Source organism: Bombus vancouverensis, chromosome 5 (assembly GCF_051014615.1).
Source record: "Bombus vancouverensis nearcticus chromosome 5, iyBomVanc1_principal, whole genome shotgun sequence".
Classification (NCBI taxonomy): Eukaryota; Metazoa; Arthropoda; class Insecta; order Hymenoptera; family Apidae; genus Bombus; species Bombus vancouverensis.
In genome coordinates, this window is record NC_134915.1 from 14,145,717 (window position 1) to 14,165,092 (window position 19,376).

The 19,376-nt window shown below is 37.9% G+C and overlaps 1 protein-coding gene across 7 annotated transcripts in view; it reads left to right on the top strand.

Annotated features, from left to right (window-relative positions):
• LOC117158956 (protein FAM135A) overlaps positions 1-19,042 on the top strand; it is a 50,464-nt gene extending 31,422 nt beyond the window's left edge. For 2 of the 7 annotated variants that reach the window (XM_033338368.2, XM_076618613.1), the window contains exons 4-17: positions 879-1,092; positions 2,420-2,554; positions 2,709-2,738; positions 3,831-3,912; positions 4,019-4,213; positions 4,569-4,709; positions 4,941-5,181; positions 5,469-6,134; positions 7,520-8,472; positions 8,552-9,354; positions 10,555-10,867; positions 11,475-11,724; positions 11,945-12,172; positions 12,995-19,042. In XM_033338368.2, the coding sequence (XP_033194259.1) occupies positions 879-1,092; positions 2,420-2,554; positions 2,709-2,738; positions 3,831-3,912; positions 4,019-4,213; positions 4,569-4,709; positions 4,941-5,181; positions 5,469-6,134; positions 7,520-8,472; positions 8,552-9,354; positions 10,555-10,867; positions 11,475-11,724; positions 11,945-12,172; positions 12,995-13,200 (4,457 nt within the window). In that variant the 3' untranslated portion in view covers positions 13,201-19,042. Of the gene's footprint in view, positions 1-878; positions 1,093-2,419; positions 2,555-2,708; positions 2,739-3,830; positions 3,913-4,018; positions 4,214-4,550; positions 4,710-4,940; positions 5,182-5,468; positions 6,135-7,519; positions 8,473-8,551; positions 9,355-10,554; positions 10,868-11,474; positions 11,725-11,944; positions 12,173-12,994 lie in introns of those variants that run through there. The other 5 variants (XM_033338371.2, XM_033338369.2, XM_033338370.2 and 2 more) reach the window with 5 other exon arrangements.
• The last annotated feature ends 334 nt before the right edge of the window (positions 19,043-19,376 follow it).

The following is a 19,376-nucleotide window of genomic DNA, read 5'->3' on the forward strand; positions in this document are numbered from 1 at the left end:
TAACCGAGTTTCCAGAAATTACCAGCCCTTTGCCGCGACAACGCGTGTCCGGCGAATCAAAGAACTTTCCCCGTGGAGGCAGAAACTTCTGTGGCACCGATGGCGGTAGAAAACTCGCTCGAGTTCACCCCGTCGAGTTAGACAACGGCTGCGACTAGAATTTCCAACTAGTTCAAACCTAGCTTGCACTCGATAGCGTTAGAAAGTTCCCTGAATCGCTTGTATCGCGTTGCCACCCTTCATTGTGCATCGAAACTCGAGCTTCTCTCTTCTATCTCGTGAAAACGAATGAAAGAAAGAAAACCACGAGACGTTGAACGCGAAACGAGCGTCTCTCAAGTCTGACAGGCAATCGGAATTTCGATTTGGAAAATTAGACGCGCGGCCATACACTGAACCAGATTTAAACAATCTGTTATAAAACGTTCCAACGTTAAATAGCGAAAGACTACTTTTTAATCGACGAGTATTTTAATCCTCGAATAATATCGTTAGGTTACAAATAATAGTAATGTATGTCCGATTACTGAAATTTAGCGTATTGAATTTTATTTTGTATTTTATATGCTCCGCGATGGAGATGAAATTGAATTAGAAATTCGAAAATTGAGCGATCCAGGTGAAAATTATTACGGTGCCCAATAAGCCCAACGGTACCATGAACGCAGAGTATTTAATTTGATTTTGTATTTTACATTCTCCGCAACAGAGGCGAGTAAAAATAAAATTAAATTAAAAGTTCAACCCTAAATTTTTACTGCTCCCACTAGTCCAATGATACCATGAAAGTTAAGAATTGCAAATACGTAAGTACTTTGCGGTACTTTATCCGATGTGTAGATGCAGAAGAAACTTCAACCGTACGATCATTGTTCTAGACTCGTTGGAGGCGCCTGGGACCAGCAAGCGCTTTCAGATCCTCTACAGAAACGAAGAGGTGACACTCGGCACCTCGGTCTTATTCCGAGCTCACGTGCTGGTGCACAGTCACAAGATCGAGGAGGTTCTCTCCCGCACCCACTTCAATCTCGGCGTCGAGCTATGGTTCAGCGAGCCGACGCAACCAGGAAACATGGCCTGCGTGTCGTCTAGGTAAGATAATCGTCTTGGTGTATCTCGAAACGTACTATCATCTCGCTGTACCACTGTCATTTGGTAGACGGTAGTGATACGTTCGCTGACCGCGACGATCGTTTGAACGTCGCTCGCGAAAAGAAACGATATTGCGGTTTCGTAGGATTGCTACATGCGACTTGCTATACGAGAATCGTGAGAGTCTGGTGTTTGTAACGTAACGAAGACAGCGAAGAGAAGGAGTAGTTACGTTTGAAGTTGATTTGTAGACTCTTAAGCTGCGTCTACGCTATATACTAAGATATATTATACGTATAGCGAAGTTGTATAACACGTTAAAGAAACCAAAAGAAAAATCTTATGTAATAACGCTACGCGTATATACAAAGTATTTTAAAAATAGGTGATTAATTTTTGGTATCGTGTTCTATTCATTTGAAGCACAAAGGGATGTGATATGAACGCTTAAGTTTAAAGATATTTCTTTTTCAAGATATAAATACTTAATTACAGGAATATCTGTCACACGTAGATGACAAGCATTGTTAACATTTTGTATTTACAAGAATAAAATGTAAAATGTTGGTAATATTAATTAATTACATTTTCTTCGTGTGCACCCTGCACCGAGACAATGCATTTGAAACACCAAGTCGCGCTAATTAAACGTAAGTCACAACCGTAAACTTGTCATGACCATTATTATAATGAAATCTAATTTCGTTTTGGTCTCTGAGAAGCCATATTGGTCAGCATTATTTTCTTCGTTCTACTGCTAAAATACGTATGATTAGAATATTAAATTACATTTATGTATAGGAACAAGCATAGAAATTACGAATGTCCTATATGTTTTGAGACAAATGTTCAAATTAATGAATTTACGTTAAACTAATAAATAATAAATAAATATAATAAATAATAAATAAACAATAAATTTGACGAAGACCAGTCTTTGCGAGAAAGAAAGTAATAAAGGCCAAAAGAGTATTTCCCATATGTTTCCCAGAAAGCGACAGAAATTCTTCTAAAAAAATTGAACATTTAATTACAGGAAATTTTGTAATTCGAAGTAGGCAGTTGTTAAAATCACATTACAATTTCCGTAACATGGTTTGAATATAATGCACGAGGAAAAGACGTAATGCTTAGTTGTTGAAGGAACACCGACCTCTACAACTTCCATAAATTTCTTCCGCCCATTATGCCTAGGCAAAAGTACACGACAAGAAAGCAGAACTTCCCCACAGACCTAATAGATGGAGAGATCGATAACCTTGGCCGCGTACGCTTTCATGTTCTACCTTGAAGGTTTGACGAGCTTCGTTTGCTTTTTGCTTTGTAGGGCGTTGCAGCTGAACTTCGCGCCCACGAAGGGGCTTCACTATCATTTGCCGGTGCTCTTCGACTACTTTCATCTTGCCGCCGTCTCCATCACGATTCACGCCTGCCTCGTGGCCCTTCATCAACCTTACATCAAGTCGGTAACAAGTTGAATATTTTCTCTTTTCATATTCCTTTCTCATAATATGATTACAAAATATTTTTATTTGCGTACGTACACGATTGTTAACGATGGAAATTTCTCTTTTCTGCTCACGAACGCTGATTTCGTTGTACCGTGTTGCACGTAGGAAGAGCATACTTCATTATGTCCAGAGCTGGTAAGTTTGAAATTTCGTGTTTCTTTTATTTTTTTACAATGAAACTGACAAATTTATGGACACAGTACTTTTAAGGCGAACAACGATTTTTCTTCGAGTTTTCTCTCTTTTGATCAAGTTCATTTTTTTTTATTTTCAATTATTTACTTTGGTGATTTCTGATGTTTTAAGATTAATAAAGATTGGACATTAACCGAGGAAGGAGAAAAGTTATTAATTATTGAAGAATATATTGTTAAACGAGCTTTGATTATTACTTTTATATGTTGTTTATTTCACATTGTTTAAATTGTCTATTATATTTGAAATATTTACATGTTATATTTATATATAAATGTTTATGCTTTTAAGTTAATTTTATGTTTTACATATGTTTATATATTGTAACGTGATTATTTCATATTACAAAGCCAATTAGTGGCTACAAGAAAGAAATTTTTAAAATGGTGTTTTCTTTGCTCATTAAATTGCACGAGAGACTGTAACAGGGAGACCTTTTTGTACTCGAATTGAACGTATACTGTAATAAAGTATCAAAGGAATATTATTTCTGAATTAATTAATTCTTTGAGTACAGAATCCTTTTTAATGACTGTGGGAAAAATATTCTTATGAATTATTCCACACACATGTTCCCAGCATTATTATAGTGGAAAGATTCTTTTTTTTCAGATTTTTATGGAAAAGCACATTTATCGTTTAATTAGCTAATAATTTATAGTCGAAGATTAAAGATTATGAAATATCAAATATCCTATTATGACTATTAATAAAATAATTTATTATACCCGGAATAATAGTAGAAGAATAATAAAATAATAACAAAATAGTGATAGAATAATAGCGAACTATCGTAATTTTAAATTTCAAAATTTCATATCAAATTCCAAGTGGCCAAATTGTGAGAACAATAAAAATCCACAGAGTGAAAAATTAAATGCATAACCAATTCACGAATTTAAATTAAATCATGTCCGACCTCCTAATCGTTTCAATCAAAAAATTGTATTCCGTTCGTAGTGACAATGCGAGTTCGATTGCGTTTTAATTTAACATCGCGACAGGGTAATTAACCGAGTAATATGCTTGCAGCGCGCCGCGTGGAGGGAAACCGTGGCTACAATTTAAACAGACTGCAACAAACGGGGACAACAATGCTCAGTTAGGAAATATCGTGAGTTCATGCACGAGTTTCATTAAAATTTTTAATTGATAGTTTAGCTGCTACAGAAAGAAAGATGAAAAGAATGCTTGCAACAAGATATTCGTAACTATTGCAGGAAACAACAACGAGATGCGTTGGTTCAGCCACGAGGATACAACACGCGAAATTAGTTCAACAGGAAGTAATCAGGTTACTTCTGGCCGCGAGGGAATCTTTGCTCAACAACTTAGCTGATTTAGCCCGTCTGCTACCTTCTTGCCAGCAAAGAGCGCTCGAGCTTGCTCAGAACACGCACAAAGAGATTACCAAGGTCGGTACTGCTTCTCAGGTTTTCTTACAAAATTCTTTGTTCTACGTATGTAAATTATTCCAAGTCGCTTTTGACAAAATTCGACTTTTATTTATGGAACATAGAGTTAGTCAGTAAAATTATTTCAATTACTTGCTACAATTAAATCGCGGACCTTTGTGCTTTATATCTTTATGAATAGAACTAAGATACTAGGTAAATAACAATGTTGATATTATCTAAGGTAATATAAATAACTTATATATGATAAATTATATAAATAACGAACTGGAAGACACCAAATTAACTTACACATGTAATATTTTTCTTTTTGTTTTCTGTGACTTCTCTGTGGAAGATAGTGGTTGTGCTGTAGTTACAGATGATGGACACGGAGGAGACTGATGTCGCTCAACTCTGCGCACAAAATATCGTTCTCTGGCAACATTTTCTGGAAGCATTCTCCGGACGCGAGGCTGTTCATCAGCATCTTGCGAAGATCCATCATCAGCTAAGGGTAAAACGCTCGTTTTATTGCCTTAACATTCCCCGCAGCTTCTAGGTGTTCTCTTTTAGACTAATTACTTTATTTCAAAGACACGAGACAAGTACATCATAGAATTACGACGAACGAATTTGTGGCCTTTTACGATCCAACGATATCAATTAATTAAACGAAACTTCGTTTCAAATATTTTAAGAAAGTACCACTTTATTTAAATTAACATCTTTGGTCGCAAATTCATAGGTGAAACGTTTTACGGAAGGTTTCTTCGTGCTAGAAAACCCTAGGTCATCCGCATGGGGCTGTTACGATGCGAACTACCAGTCGTATCAAGCGGTGAGCGAAGCGGCAAGAAGATCGCGATATCTGTCCTCGTTGCCTCCGCTCCCAGTGCACTGTCCGGAATTGGACGGAGATCTTCACTCTCTGCCTTTGATCTTCGAGGATCAGTACGTGGATATGAAGCAGAGGCACAGAAACAGCGGCAAGTATCACTTTGATGAAAAGAACGAACGCGATATAGCTTCATATCACGAGTGATCGATCTTTTTGTACGATGATTATAACACAGGATCAAAACTTTGTTATCGTTAACCAAGCATTTTTATTAATTTAATTGCACCAACAACCGTTGTATATGTATATCACCAAGATATTCTCTATTCGTACAAATATTATCAAGCAAAATTGTCACAAGACATAGGGATTGCTACCCCTAAAGCATCCCCTATCTTTTTCAAAAATTAATCAAACAACAAATGCTCGTTCCAGTTCCTGGCATCGACGACTGCAGTTGCGGCATAGCAGCAATCCTAGAGTCGCGATCCATGGGAATCTGGTCACCAAGGAGCGAAGGCGCGGCTCAGGATATCGGTTCGGTCCAAGGTCGTCTGATGCTCACTCCATCCACGCTTCCTGCCAGGCACAGCAAATCCTTGGACCAACTAGGTCCAGACATCGCTCCCGTTCAACCAAGGACATCGCCAAAGACGCTTCCTCGATCCGTGTCCACGCAGCTGTTTCCAAGACAGAGAAGCGGGGCGCGAAACGTTACTCCACCAGCGACAGTTCCTTCAAGAGGAAGGCAAAGGTCGACAGCGCCGTCCAGTAGCACGCTTTTCCCTCCTTCGGGGCAGCAAGCCTGCTCCGCTCCAAACCCATCCCTAGGATCGACACCCGTCATCCCGTTGCCTCGCGCCAAGTCTACGCAAATGTTGGTGTTGCCCAGACAACAAAATGATCCGCAGAACACATCGATAACGTCGCTCCTCGCAGCTATGTTTCCTGAATTACCGCCAGGAGGACAGTTACCTGGGTACAGACCGTCGAACAAGTCCTGCGAACAAACTCTTACGGTACCCACCTGTCTGGGAACAATGGACCATGCTCAGATGACAGATTGTTGGAGCGAGAATAAGGCTCCTAATATTAATGAAGGTAGGATGGTGTTCTTTCGTGGAGGAGGATTCTTTGACTCTTTGAGAGCAAAGTTTATGAAGAAGAGAGTTTATGAAAGATTGATCGACATAGATCAGTTTAGGGAAAGAAGAAATTGCACTTATATCTGGGTGTATTAGTTTCTTTTTCTGATATCTTCTTTTTCTGATATGTGTAATGCTAGCAGAAGAGTAAATATCAAACTAAAACATCAAATCTTTATGATTCTCATATAAATATTCACATAAATCATTTTGAATAATTCCATTAAGATTTATTTATTTAATATTTAATATTTCAATCGATATTAATGTCATTCTATACATTCCATATGCTTCTCGATAATGTATCATATAATTTATGGTTATCATATTATAATGTATGGTAAGATTATACCAAATGAAACATTAAGCCATTTTACATAACATATTTATTCCACTGCCTACCAAGAAGCTCATGAATTAATACATTATCTTTCATTACTCACAACATAAAAATCCAAGTAAATATTATTGAAATGACATTCGAATATTAACATTCACGTGTTTGTATTTGCAATAGACGATACAAGTACATATCTTTTTATCGAAAATATTGAAATGCGAGTGATTTGGTATGTTTTTGGAGAATACTTATTTTACAGAACTGGTGATAAAATATTCTTGATTCAGTGGAATAATTCTGTATAATATTACGGAGTAGCTACTTCGTAATGAATCCGCTCATTCGCTAGTATGGTACATTCTGTACAACTCTCCATATTCCCTACATTGTCCCTGGAACACTCCCTTTGAACTTGCGGAAAAAACACTCGCTCTGAACTCTCATTCGCTATACGCGGTTCACCCTTAAGAGAACTCACCCCTACGTGTGCACACGTACACAACCGTACACTCATACTCATCGCACAACTTTTACGTAGCGTGCATTTTTGAAATTTTTATTTTTTACGGCTCATACTCCGCTTAACAGCTCTTTCTTCTCTGTATTACTCACTCAATAAAGTTTATGACACCCTTTAGAAAACACCTCTATGTTAATATTCTACGTTCTCTAGTATCTGCAATCAACAAGGTTTTCCTCTTTCAGAGTATTTATATCGTTTATATTATAGAAAATATATTATGTATTCAGGAAATATTAAATATTGATATGAAATATTAAAATATTACATTTAGTTTATTTACACTATCTATGTTATTATAAAGCTAACTTACAAAACTTTCTAACAATCCACCAAATCCTAGCACATCCAATCATAAGTTCTTATCTGTCTTTATCTATTTCAGTAATGGTTAAAACGTTATTAACTGTTTATTGAATTTTTATCCGTTTTAATTTTACTAAGCGTTAAATTGATCAAATCGTTAACTATTGCTCTACAGATTACCATTCTCTGGATACAAGAAGGATTCGACTAGAGCCACGCAGTCACCGATTACCAACGCGTCACCCACTGTCGACCGCCAACGACCAAAACAACTTTCTACCAACAAAAGCGAGCGTCAATGGCGACACGTTTCTCCCAGAACAACAGCCGCTTCACACAGCCACACTGGACAGAGTGACCTATCGAGGAAATTCCCGTAAACAAACGCATCAAACGGGTGGCAAGTACAGTCAAACGAATGGTCTAGAGTCTCGCAGGTATCACACAATTGGTAAAACTGGGTCCGGGTTAAATCAGCGAAATCGAGAGGCTCAGGATTCAATGAATGGCGGTGGGTTGCCCAGCAGTCATTCGATGATGGCTGATCCTTTGTATAAAAGATCCAATTACACGTCGACAACTACGGACTCCTTCTTTTATCGGACAAATGGCACCAGCGGGAGAACACGTGGAGAACCAGAGAGACCAAGGAGACCAAAAAGCACAGAAAGATTAGTAGATGACGTTGATCGTAACGAGTATTGTGATTTTCGAAGAGAAAGACCAAGAAGAAGAGAGGAGAGGTCTGCTGTCAAGAGCCCTCGTAATGGTGTCGCACCTTGTTACGGAGAAGCAGAGAAACATAGGAGGCCACATAGCGAAGATAAGATGCAAGAATTAACTAACGAGATGTTTTACAAGGTGATGACGTCTGAACCGAAGAAGGAACAACGTGTGGAGAAGAGGAAGGACAGGCATGGAAGAAGACCACATTCCGCGCCTGTTCTGGATATTGATCATCCGGCTGAGGAGAATAGGAAGTGTAGTCATAGGAATAGGAAACCAGCACCTCCACCTCCAGCTTATCAGGATCCTGCGGTGGCTCCGCTGCCAAAGTACAGGCCTCCGCCTCCGGTAACCACGACGAGCGTCCTGGGGGTGGAGAATAATAATAAAATTATTCTGAAGGTAGTATCTCTTACGTTCTTCTTTGATAATTCTCTATATAAAATCTTCATACGTGAAAATTCCTTCTCCATAATTACAGGTAGATCCCATCAAGTCTCCCATGGAGGCGCCAGCAACGAATGGAACAACACCATCCGACACCTCCAGCGCGGTCCCAGCGCCAAGCGTGAAAAGACTGAGATGTGCGAGTGTGCCAGTGGCGCAGAACAAAGTTGTGGTACCACGAAGCGCAGTGTCGTTACCTTGCATGCCCATACGCGACAGCAAGGACAGCCTTAGCAACAATCTTCCCGTCATTCCGAATCCTCTCAGCCCGCCGTCCAGCAGACCGAGTAGCCCAACGATGAGCTCCAGTTCCAGTAACCTTACGTCCGAGTGTTCCGGATGGGTCAGCAGCGGGGACACGTCTAGCTCCGAGCAGCGTCGAAACGCGAAGCTATCGAGCGAACAGCTTCGTCAAAAATTGTCAAAAATCGTACCAAGAAAAGAAAGACCCGCTCCGACGAAAGAAAGCGTAGAAGAGCATTCGTACGAAGAAGTACGACTTCCGCCTCCAAAAATGTTCCAGGACGAACCACCGCCTCCAGAGGAATTTCGTGATCCGCCTGCTATCATCGATAATCCTTTGTATCACGTTTACGAGACGGTGAAACCGGTTAGAAGTCCTAAACAGACAAAGACTGCGCCGTGTAGTCCTCAGAAGAATAGAGATAGGGAGAGGGAGAGAGATAGAGATCTTGCATATGGAGCTAGGGATATTTGTTTAGATTGTTATCAAGAGGGCAAGGAACTGTTACAGTCGATTCAGGATGAGTCGATTAATTTTAAAAAATGCAAGGAAGCGTTCAAGAGGCAGATGAGCTTCTCAGGGAAGATTTACAGGTGCGTTGATGATTATACAGGGTTTCTTGTGAGATTTGATTTCGCTGGTTTGGTGGGGTCGAAGCTTTTCGTTTGATAATAAGATTGTTGGCTGATTAAGTACAATGGATGAACGATGGTTTGATATCATTCATGCATTGTGTTGTTAAATTAACAACAGCTCTAAAGATGATTAATTATTCCTGTCATTTATGACGGTTTGTTTAACTGTATCGTACTGATCAGATGAAACACGAGGCACTAAATGCAATATGCGTGTGATTAATTAATTTTGAAAGTTTGGAGTAAAGTGTTTGTTTGAATAGCCTTCTAACGCTTTACCAGATTATAATTCATTTAGCTGAGGATTTAGTGGCGTACATTAAATATTTTTACTTCAACACCGATTAGTTATATAGTTTAGCTACCAAGTCCCTTTGGCCTTCACATAATCCCTTCGTTATAACACGTATAATTTCACAGCGAAAATTATGATTTTCTGTATTTGGTTGTTCGAAAAGTTCGTAATATTTAGGGAAAATTTAAAGCTAATATATTTCTACAAAACGAATATTTTCTTTAACTTTTAAGTTTCCTAATGATCAGAATAAGCGACCATTGAATATATCAGTTAAAACAATACTTTTGCTTTGCGTTTGAGAAAAATGATATTTTACTCAGTAGACAAAATTTTAAAGACGTGTTTTTTAACTTTCTAAAACAATAGACGTCTTATCATTTAATTTAGAAATTTTAGATGATATCTGGTACCAGATGTTTGAAAGATATTACAAGTTTTGATTTAAACACGTCCTATTAAATAATTATTTTTTTTTACAATTCACCAGTGTTTTCTCTTTACGCGTTGCAGTTGATATCTAATTTGCATCAAACTCAATATCTTATCGATTACCAGAAATTCATAATAAACCATCTTCTCTCAATCTCATAACAAACAGCGTCCGCCTAATCTCATCTTAACAATCTCGCAACAAAATATTTCTAACTATTAAAAACGCTACGAACTTTCCAAACAGCTGAATAACTCCAAGCCAAACTTTAATATCGTGCAATTATTTTCGCCTATTTTTCTTTCTCGCCTTTGTTCGCAAGCATCCGTGCCATTTTCTATCTGCCTTTTTGAGTTCGGCGATGGCTTTCTTCTGTCACTTTGTGTTTTTTCGTAGTTAAGTTTCTCTTTGTCTACCTTATCCCCTCTAGAGAACACAAGGAAGCGCAGTTGCGTTTCCATAAACGTGCCCATTCCTTTGGATACGGTGACTTCCTGACCCCGTCGTCGGTAAAACCTCTAAGATCGAATGTGCCTCTTAGTGATTATCCGACCCTGGCCTCGACCATGCCGTACTTCCACATCAGCAACGAGTATCGGCTGTTCTCGCCGGAAGGAGCTCATCTGATTATCTGCGTGCACGGTCTCGATGGCAACCCCGCTGATCTTCGCTTGGTCAAGACGTACTTGGAACTGAGTCTTCCCGGAGCGCATCTAGATTTTTTAATGTCTGAGAGAAATCAAGTGAGATTTGTTTCATTATATTTTATTAGGAGGACTGAATTTTTCTCAGTTCGATTTATATAAGTAATAGAAGTATTTATTTATTATGAATGTTTCTTTTTTAATTTATTAGATTGCAAGATATATTTCCTAGTGATTCTGATTGGAAATTAGCTTTGCATGTTATTTTTTTGCGAATACGAGGAGATCGGCCTTTTGTATTTCTTCCTCATCAAACAACCATCAATTAATTTTGTTTTTCGTGGCTCAACTAATTTTTGTATAACGTCGATGACAGTCGAAATAACTTAACTGTAACTTTGGAAATTGTATTTCCGAATGAAATCGGTCGGTGTAAGTGGCATCGAGGAAAACAGAAAAATTCTATAGATGTTGATTGAAGATGTTATCTGTAAATTTAAGAATGAAAAATATTATAAAATATTTGAGATACATACACATTCGTGTGAGATTCAGTTTGAAGTAGAATCGCCATAGATTTGATATCTCAAAGCAAGTCTAAATTAGAACCAAAAACGACTAGAAACGAGAGTGAAAAAGATTGTCTATTCGAAAGAAGTAACGAACGTGTGTTAATAAATTGCATATTTCTATGTTGCATGAAAAGGGTGACACATTTTCGGATTTCGATACAATGACGGATCGATTGGTAGCCGAGATTCTGCATCACATCGAGACATCGGGCCTGAACCCGACGAAAGTCAGCTTTATTGGACATTCTTTAGGGACCATCATCATAAGAAGCGCTCTGACGCGGCCTCAATTACGGCCGCTTCTTCCACGTTTACACACGTTTCTCAGCCTAAGCGGTCCACACTTAGGTACACTGTATAACACCAGTGGATTAGTTAACGCAGGTAATGTCGGAAAATAATTCGTCTTCTCTGGTCGTTGAAAACGAAATTTTAGCGATCTTGTAAAAATGTCTAATAATCTGAAGATACGAATTCCAACACATAAAAAGTTTGTAACAATTCTAAACTAGATGATTCTAAGAACGAAGGAACTTGTTTATTTTAAAATCGTAAATTCCTAAGACTTGAAACTGTTATTTCCAAAATAAAACTATGTCCTCAGGTATGTGGTTCATGCAGAAGCTGAAGAAATCCGTCTCGTTGCTGCAACTGGCTATGAAAGATGCGCCGAATGTTAGACGGTCGTTCATGTTCCGCCTCAGTCAGAAGAGCAATCTCGAGAAATTCAAACACGTGCTGCTGTGCGGGAGCGCGCAGGATCGATACGTGCCGCTTCATTCCGCTCGTATAGAACTCTGCAAAGCCGCCGTACGGGATTCGACCGATCAAGGTAATCGAACTCCATTTATTTTTTCATTTATCTCTGTTAATACGACTTTATCGAACGAGCAATCTTGGGAATAAGAGACTTCCATCAGGAGATCCTAAAAGGCTATCCTTTTTTGCTTTTTTTTTTTTCTACCAAAGAGTTCCACTTTCTTACGAAAGAAAAGAGTTTATTGGCTTTATGCCGAGAAGCTATATATTATAATTGTAGTGTTCCAAATTTGGCATCCTCTACGCTACAATGGAACGTGATTTGTTACTTTTAAGAACAGTAAGAGTAGGACTTCACGACAGTTTTATAATAAAATACTTGGAAAATAAAGATAGCGATTGTCGAGGTTGACTGATAGAAGAACGAGTGGATGAATTTGTAATAGAAAAATATATTGAAATAAGTATACGTATAAGTATTAGTGTATGTTGATCCAGATCCTCACTTTTACTGTGTTACAATACAACAGAAGAAGCTATGATAGGGAGCACGTTTATATATTTATAGCAAAGGACATTACCAAAAAGTTGATCTTGTAGCTGTAGCTGAAGGCTGCAAGAAACAGCAATAGAAATCTACTTATAGCTCTTTTGTTTCTAGATCTTGTAACCAAAAACAAAATTTATATTCAAAGGTACACTAATATTGGCCTCTCCTTATTTCAATTTGTATAATTTGTACTGAATGTTAACTGGGTTTCTAATACTTATATACTAGGTGTATATAATTTGATAGAATAATAACAGAATATTATGTTGAGTAGAAGACCCTAATTGTGAAATATCAGATGCGTCGTAATTGAATAAAATAAATTAAAACAATGTGATCTTGCAGGTGCAGCATATCGTGAGATGGTGCACAACATCCTGTACCCGGTGATGTCCTCGTCAGGAGTAAGTTTAGTGAGGTACGACGTGCACCACGCGTTACCTGCGACGGCAAACGCTCTGATTGGCCGAGCCGCGCACATCGCCGTCCTCGATTCCGAGCTTTTCATCGAGAAGTTCCTGCTGGTGGCTGGTCTGAAATACTTCAGATAAGGAACGGACTGCCTAGCGACTTAAATAACGAACCGTTAAAGGAACAAGATAAAAAAAATGAAGAGAAACTAGTCTAATACTAGCGAATTAACTAGCAACAGGGAGAGGTGAACATAAAAAAAAAAAAGAAAAAAGAAGAATAAAGTCGAGAGCGGATTCTCGTAACTCTCCGTGTCGTCTTCGATCGCATTAGGAATAATTAGCGCGTCCTGCTCGATAATTGCCCCGCTTCTAAACTAAAATACCTTCGCCTCTTTTTTCAACGCTTGCTCCGTTTCTCTTCTTCCAAACGATGGAAAATCGGTCGTTCGATCGATCAGAAGCGGGGCAATTCCAACGTTTTTACACACAAGTGGCCACATCGTTCGGGCATGTTTTAATATAAGAACGTCGTCGATCAGTTTCTCTCGTTAGGTTCCTAAGTGTCATTCCATCGTGGCGCCATTCGAAGCGCGTCCCTCGCCCTCCATTTCGACGATTCATCGAGCCATCGAACGATTGTAACGTATTGTAACGAATGGACCTATGTCTGCGCGAAGAATGGGCCTACGTGAATGCTTGTTTCCGCAGCTGGCTCTTCTCTCAATGGAAGAAAATCACGAAACGAGTAGCTTGAGATTGGTTTAGGGTGGTTTCATGGTCAATCGTGTTGGATGTGTTCACTGTTATCTGAGACGAGTACGCGCGAGCATTTAGGAAAAATAGAGGACGAAACGTAGGATGATAGAGTGGGAATTTCATGGAAAATTATGTAGAAATGGCGGAGTTTTTATTATTCACGTGCTACGTTACGTGTACTTTTACTCCTCTGTAAGCAAACCGAGTTATCAACGATTCCGAATGTCTTGAATTATTTAATTTCTATCGGGAGATCTTTTAACTTAACGTATGATTGTACAGTGCAATGTGCAGAGATGCAAAAACGTTTAGTGACGCCTACTAAAAAGAATACTGGGAATATAGTAATTTTCAACAAAGGATTCGATAAGAATTTCGATTAATAATAACATAAATTTATGTGCCAATAATCTTCTCACTTACTTGTCATCTGACAAGAACCGTAGAATTGTCTCAGATTTATCGAAGATCTGTAATCATAAAGAAATTAGACTTGAAAATAATCTTACTTATATCGTCTGTAAGTTCTATGGATGAACGTGTTTGCCTACGGAGGATTAATGATGACAAGATCAAATCTTCTGATAATGAAATGGAATACTGATGGAAAATGATTTATACAGGATATAGTAAATGAAATATTTGGTCAGTGATTTAACTTGAATTAAATGGGAATTGATGTACAATATCTAAATAGAAACTGGAATTGAAACTTCCTTTTTATGATGATAATTGTGATATATAGATGAATACTACTGTAATAATGGTGCTCTGCTTCTTATCTATATCGTTGCTAGTCTGTATTCCATTAATTTATCCATCAAGATAGAATCTCTTTATTAACACTTCTGTAACAAGCATTCCATTTTCTTAATTCAGAGCTAAGATAATTTTTCAAGTTTCATTTGCTACTACGCATACACATGCATATGCATACGTTGTCTATTCAGAACATCTTTCTTGAAAACAGCGCAACAATATTTCTCTATACAGATGTCAATAATTCAACGTATATTACGGTAAGTTAAATCACTGGTTATGAGTCACCGATTAATGCTAATGAACGTTTACGTAAGATTACAGAAACTACGGCAAACCATCCTAAAGCAATTTAAATATCCAATTTAAATACCAATTTAAATATCGAGTTTTCGGCCTATCGCAAAACCCGATGCTGTCGAGTAATTCCCAGGGTAGAAAAAAGGAATAGAAAAACGGGAAACGTATAATCAATTCATTAAAAGATAATCGGGACACGAATAAAGGACCGTTTGAACGATCCTCATCGACATCTATCATCGTCATCGACATCGATATCGCGTCATCGATTCCAACCGGAAAATCCGTTTTAACATCACTGCGAAAAAAAAAAGCAAGAAAAGAATCTCTCGTTAACAAAATAATTAAACGAGAAAGGACAAAATCGTGAACTCGCCTTTTTTTTCCCGCTTCTTTTTAAGACTCGAGAGAACACAGCGACGCATCGCATGACGGGTTTCACCGTGGCTCCATTTAACGTAGCCCGGTGTCGAAAAAACAAAAAGAAAAAAAATGGAAAAATCTAAAAGAAACGCAAAAAAATATACGATGTATATTATAGAAAACGAAAAAACAAATTAAGACAATGCAGGGACACATTGTCTAGACGCTAGGAAAGTTACGAAACGCATGTCAATTGTTACTCTCAGATAAGTGTGAGTGCGTGTGGTGTGCGGAGGATGGATGAGACGCGTAAAGTATGAAAGCAAGAGAGAGAGAGAGAGAGAGAGAGAGAGTGAGAGTATCTTAATTTAAAAAGAAAACAAAAACGAAACACAGAAAATAAAATACTAAGAAAATGGCAAACATTGCGGGAAGAGGCAAGAAAAGAAGATGTAGGGATACAAGGTACGACGAGGAATCTCGAAATGATCGTTACGTCGAAGCGACTTACAGATACAAGATTTCAATTGTTTTTTACGTTCGAATGGTGATAGTGAAACGATGATAGTGAAACGACGATAGTGAAAATTAACGGACAGATGCAAGACGAGCAAGAGGAATAGTAGAGGAATAAAAACACGAGGAGAACGAGACAAGTGACTAAACATTTTCAGGTATATGAAATCCCTCCAATACTAGATCTCAATTGCTCAGAACAATCTAAGTAAAGATGTTATACATTTAATCGTAAAATCGAAGCAACGAAGACGCGCGGCTGTGTCGCGTCTCCTAATTGCTAATCGTGAATGTGATCGAAAGAATGGTACGTGCGCAATTTTGACGTTTTCCAAGATAGAAGAAGAGGGAGGAGGTCATGAGTCGATGAGATACGCCGCGCTACGCCGATACGATTATGGCAATTTGATTTTTCCACGCGACTGGATGAAAGTTATTTCGTGAATTATATTGGAAGCATTTAATCTGTTGCTCTCTTTTACGAAGTACGGTTGAATACTTTGATTAACGTGTTTGTCGATAATTGAGTTTATTTATTTATTTTTTCTGCGAATTGTCGTTCAAGGTAATGTTTTTCATTGATTATATTTTTTTAAATTTTAAGCCTCTACTTATACCAAGTAACGCGATTATCGACGTATTTGTTAAATATAAATCTAATAATTCGTCTATAATTTACATCGATTATACTATATATATATATCCATTACACACTTTACAAGTATTTGATTTAGTTAATAATTTTAATCAAAATTCAAATAAATTCTAACGTACAATTAAAATCTGGACACGTTGAAAACAATTTACAGAGCATTATTTGTAAACAATTTTTACATGATTTTCTATGCATGTAGTAAAGGAAAATTGCAATGTCGTACGGCGATTCTTCTTGTAATATCGTTAAGTGTAAACCCACTGCGCCCAATATAAACGTTTACCCATGAGATTGTCGTGTAAGCCGTTTACATCGTAAAGAAAATAAAAAAAAAAAAAGAAAGAAAAATGTTGCGCGTACTCGCGAAAAATCGTGTAACGTTGTACACGTTCCACGTCGCGCGATGTGTTGCTATACGGTTCATCGGAATTCTAGAACGAGTACTGCTTCTTCAGGACCACAGTATCTTCGTACTCGTCTTCGTTCGTCCGAGTCTCACACTCGTAACAGCTGTCAAGCACAAAAAAGTTTTTAGAATTTTTCCTGTCCATCCATAAGGTCACATCGTTTTCCTTCATTTTTCTTTCTACGCATTACGCTCAGTCGTTACTTACGATCGTCGGATTATCGAGCGTGCGTTAGGAGTGAAGAGAAAGCATTTGCATTTGAGAAGTCAGAGAATGGTTGTTTTTCTATTCTTTTAATTCAAATCGATGTCCCATTTGATATCAAAATATAGATTCAATTTTACTACTCTAGATGATACGTATTTGTCTTAATACTTCGTAAGGTGTTCATGCGGTTATTAAATTATTAACCAACATGGTTTTTCTAAATGACAAGTGTACAGTTGAACTTAGAAAGGAACCAAATTAATTTGTTACAAGGCAACTTTTCTCTCTTCGCTTCTTCTCCACTCGCGCGACCCCGTTGAACTCTCAGCCGTTGTTCGTCGCACACTCGCACGTATATCCTTTTTCTAATCTCTTTGTAATATCTCGAACGTGTCATCGCACGAACGATCGTTCTTCGACGCGATCTCGTTTCTTGCGTCCTTGCAACGCATCTTTTCGGCGTCGTGTTTTCGATATATCGTGCCACTTCGAATTTCTTCTTCGATCGAAGAAATTCTTCGAGTTTACGCGAGAAGAGAATAAAGAGGTGTGCCACCTGAAGAACGACGAAACACGCGTTCTACCCCGTTTGTCGATCGATAGGAAGAGCGAATGGTTACGAACTCGGCACAAAGCGATAGAAAGATTCGACGAAGCTGAATAGTGCGAAGAGTTCGAATGCGATTCTGGTCGAAGGAATTTTCAGTGCTGTCCTATTGTTTGCTCAATTGTACGTCGTTGTGTCTAATTGTACGTTTAATGCGCGTTCTAGTTAATCTCCAATCGATTTTGTACTCTTAACCCACGCCCCCGTAATGTTAAGTTTTTACCGATTTTACCGTTTCTACCACGCAATTTCTTGGCTCGGCCATCGTAAAGATTAACGAAATGAGAAGATATTCAAAGATCATTGGAACTCAGATATGCCTGTTACTAATACGATTTTTAGCTGCCATTATATTCGAGCCATTTTGATACTGGAAGTATCGGAGTCTTTCTTTTTATACGATAAACGTGAAAGCAGATTGAATTTATGTTACGATTCAATACGCTTTCGAAGATTTAAATCTCAGAAAGATAATTAAGTTTTAAAAATAAGTAATAAATTACTTTGGTAAACGTCGTAAAAGAATATTCAGGCATATCTATGTTAATTGATGAGCATAATGGAAGAACAAAGTAAAAATTCATTTTTCTTGATTAGATAGAAGAAAAAAGAAAAGGAAGAGTAATGCTAAACAAATTCTTGAAATTCCTTTTCATAGTTACGATGTGAATTCGATAGAATTCGATGATGTAAATCAATGAAAAAATAATTATAAATGCCATGTCGCGTTAATGAAACTTTGCTCCTTAATGGATTAAAAAATTCTCTTTGTCCCCTGTAGGGGCGTTGGTCCTTCACCTTTCGCTGTGGTCGCCGAGTCATCGGTTTTTCATCTTTTTGTATTCGTTTTTTAGCGACGTGATTTCGGCCAAACGCGAACGAAGAATGGGTTCTTTCGAAGCGAAAACGAATCGCGAACGTTCGTTAGAGCAGATTGAGAAAAGAGAGAAGAAATAAAGGAGAATGAAAGAAGTACGCGACTTGGATGGAAAACGGTATTTTCCAGGCGACCGATCGCGATTCTTCTTCTCTGGATATTGCACGATCGTTGGAATCGTTTCGATAGATCTCGTCGCTGTATTCGTTGGACGAGAACAATCGTAAACAGCAGCGTCGTAATCGAAACGATATATTCGAGTGTCGCTGGAATGCGAAACGATCGTCGATCGAATGGTTCACTGCGGAAGGAGGGGAGGTGAATAAAAAACAATAGAGAAAAGAGAGGAGGGTAGAAGGAGATAAAGGGAGGGGAACTAAATCGATGAAGAACGTTTGTAGTTGCGGTAACGCAATGTCAATGAACAAGTAACAACAATGTATACACTATACATAATATATGAATGCATATGAAAAGTGAATAAATCTACGTATACAAAAATGAGATAGATTAATAAAAAAAAAAAAGATTCAGTGTCTTATTGTCATTTTTGCCGATTCTATAGTTTGATCCTTTTATTCTATATCGTTGCACGTTGTTTTACAATGAATTTTGTCTTTACGTTCTCACCAGAATTACCTGAATTTAAATCATCCTATGGATCTATCGAACATCGAATATTATTTTATAAATTTTTAATTCGTTTAGCAATGTTGTTAGTTGAGTCGCGATGTGATCATCCCATGTCCAATAATGTCGAATCATATCCCTGATAGATTACGGTCGACCTAGCGAATGCAACAACTTGGATATTTCGGTTTACATTACAACTTTAATTACATTTCATAAAACTGAAACGCTTTGGAA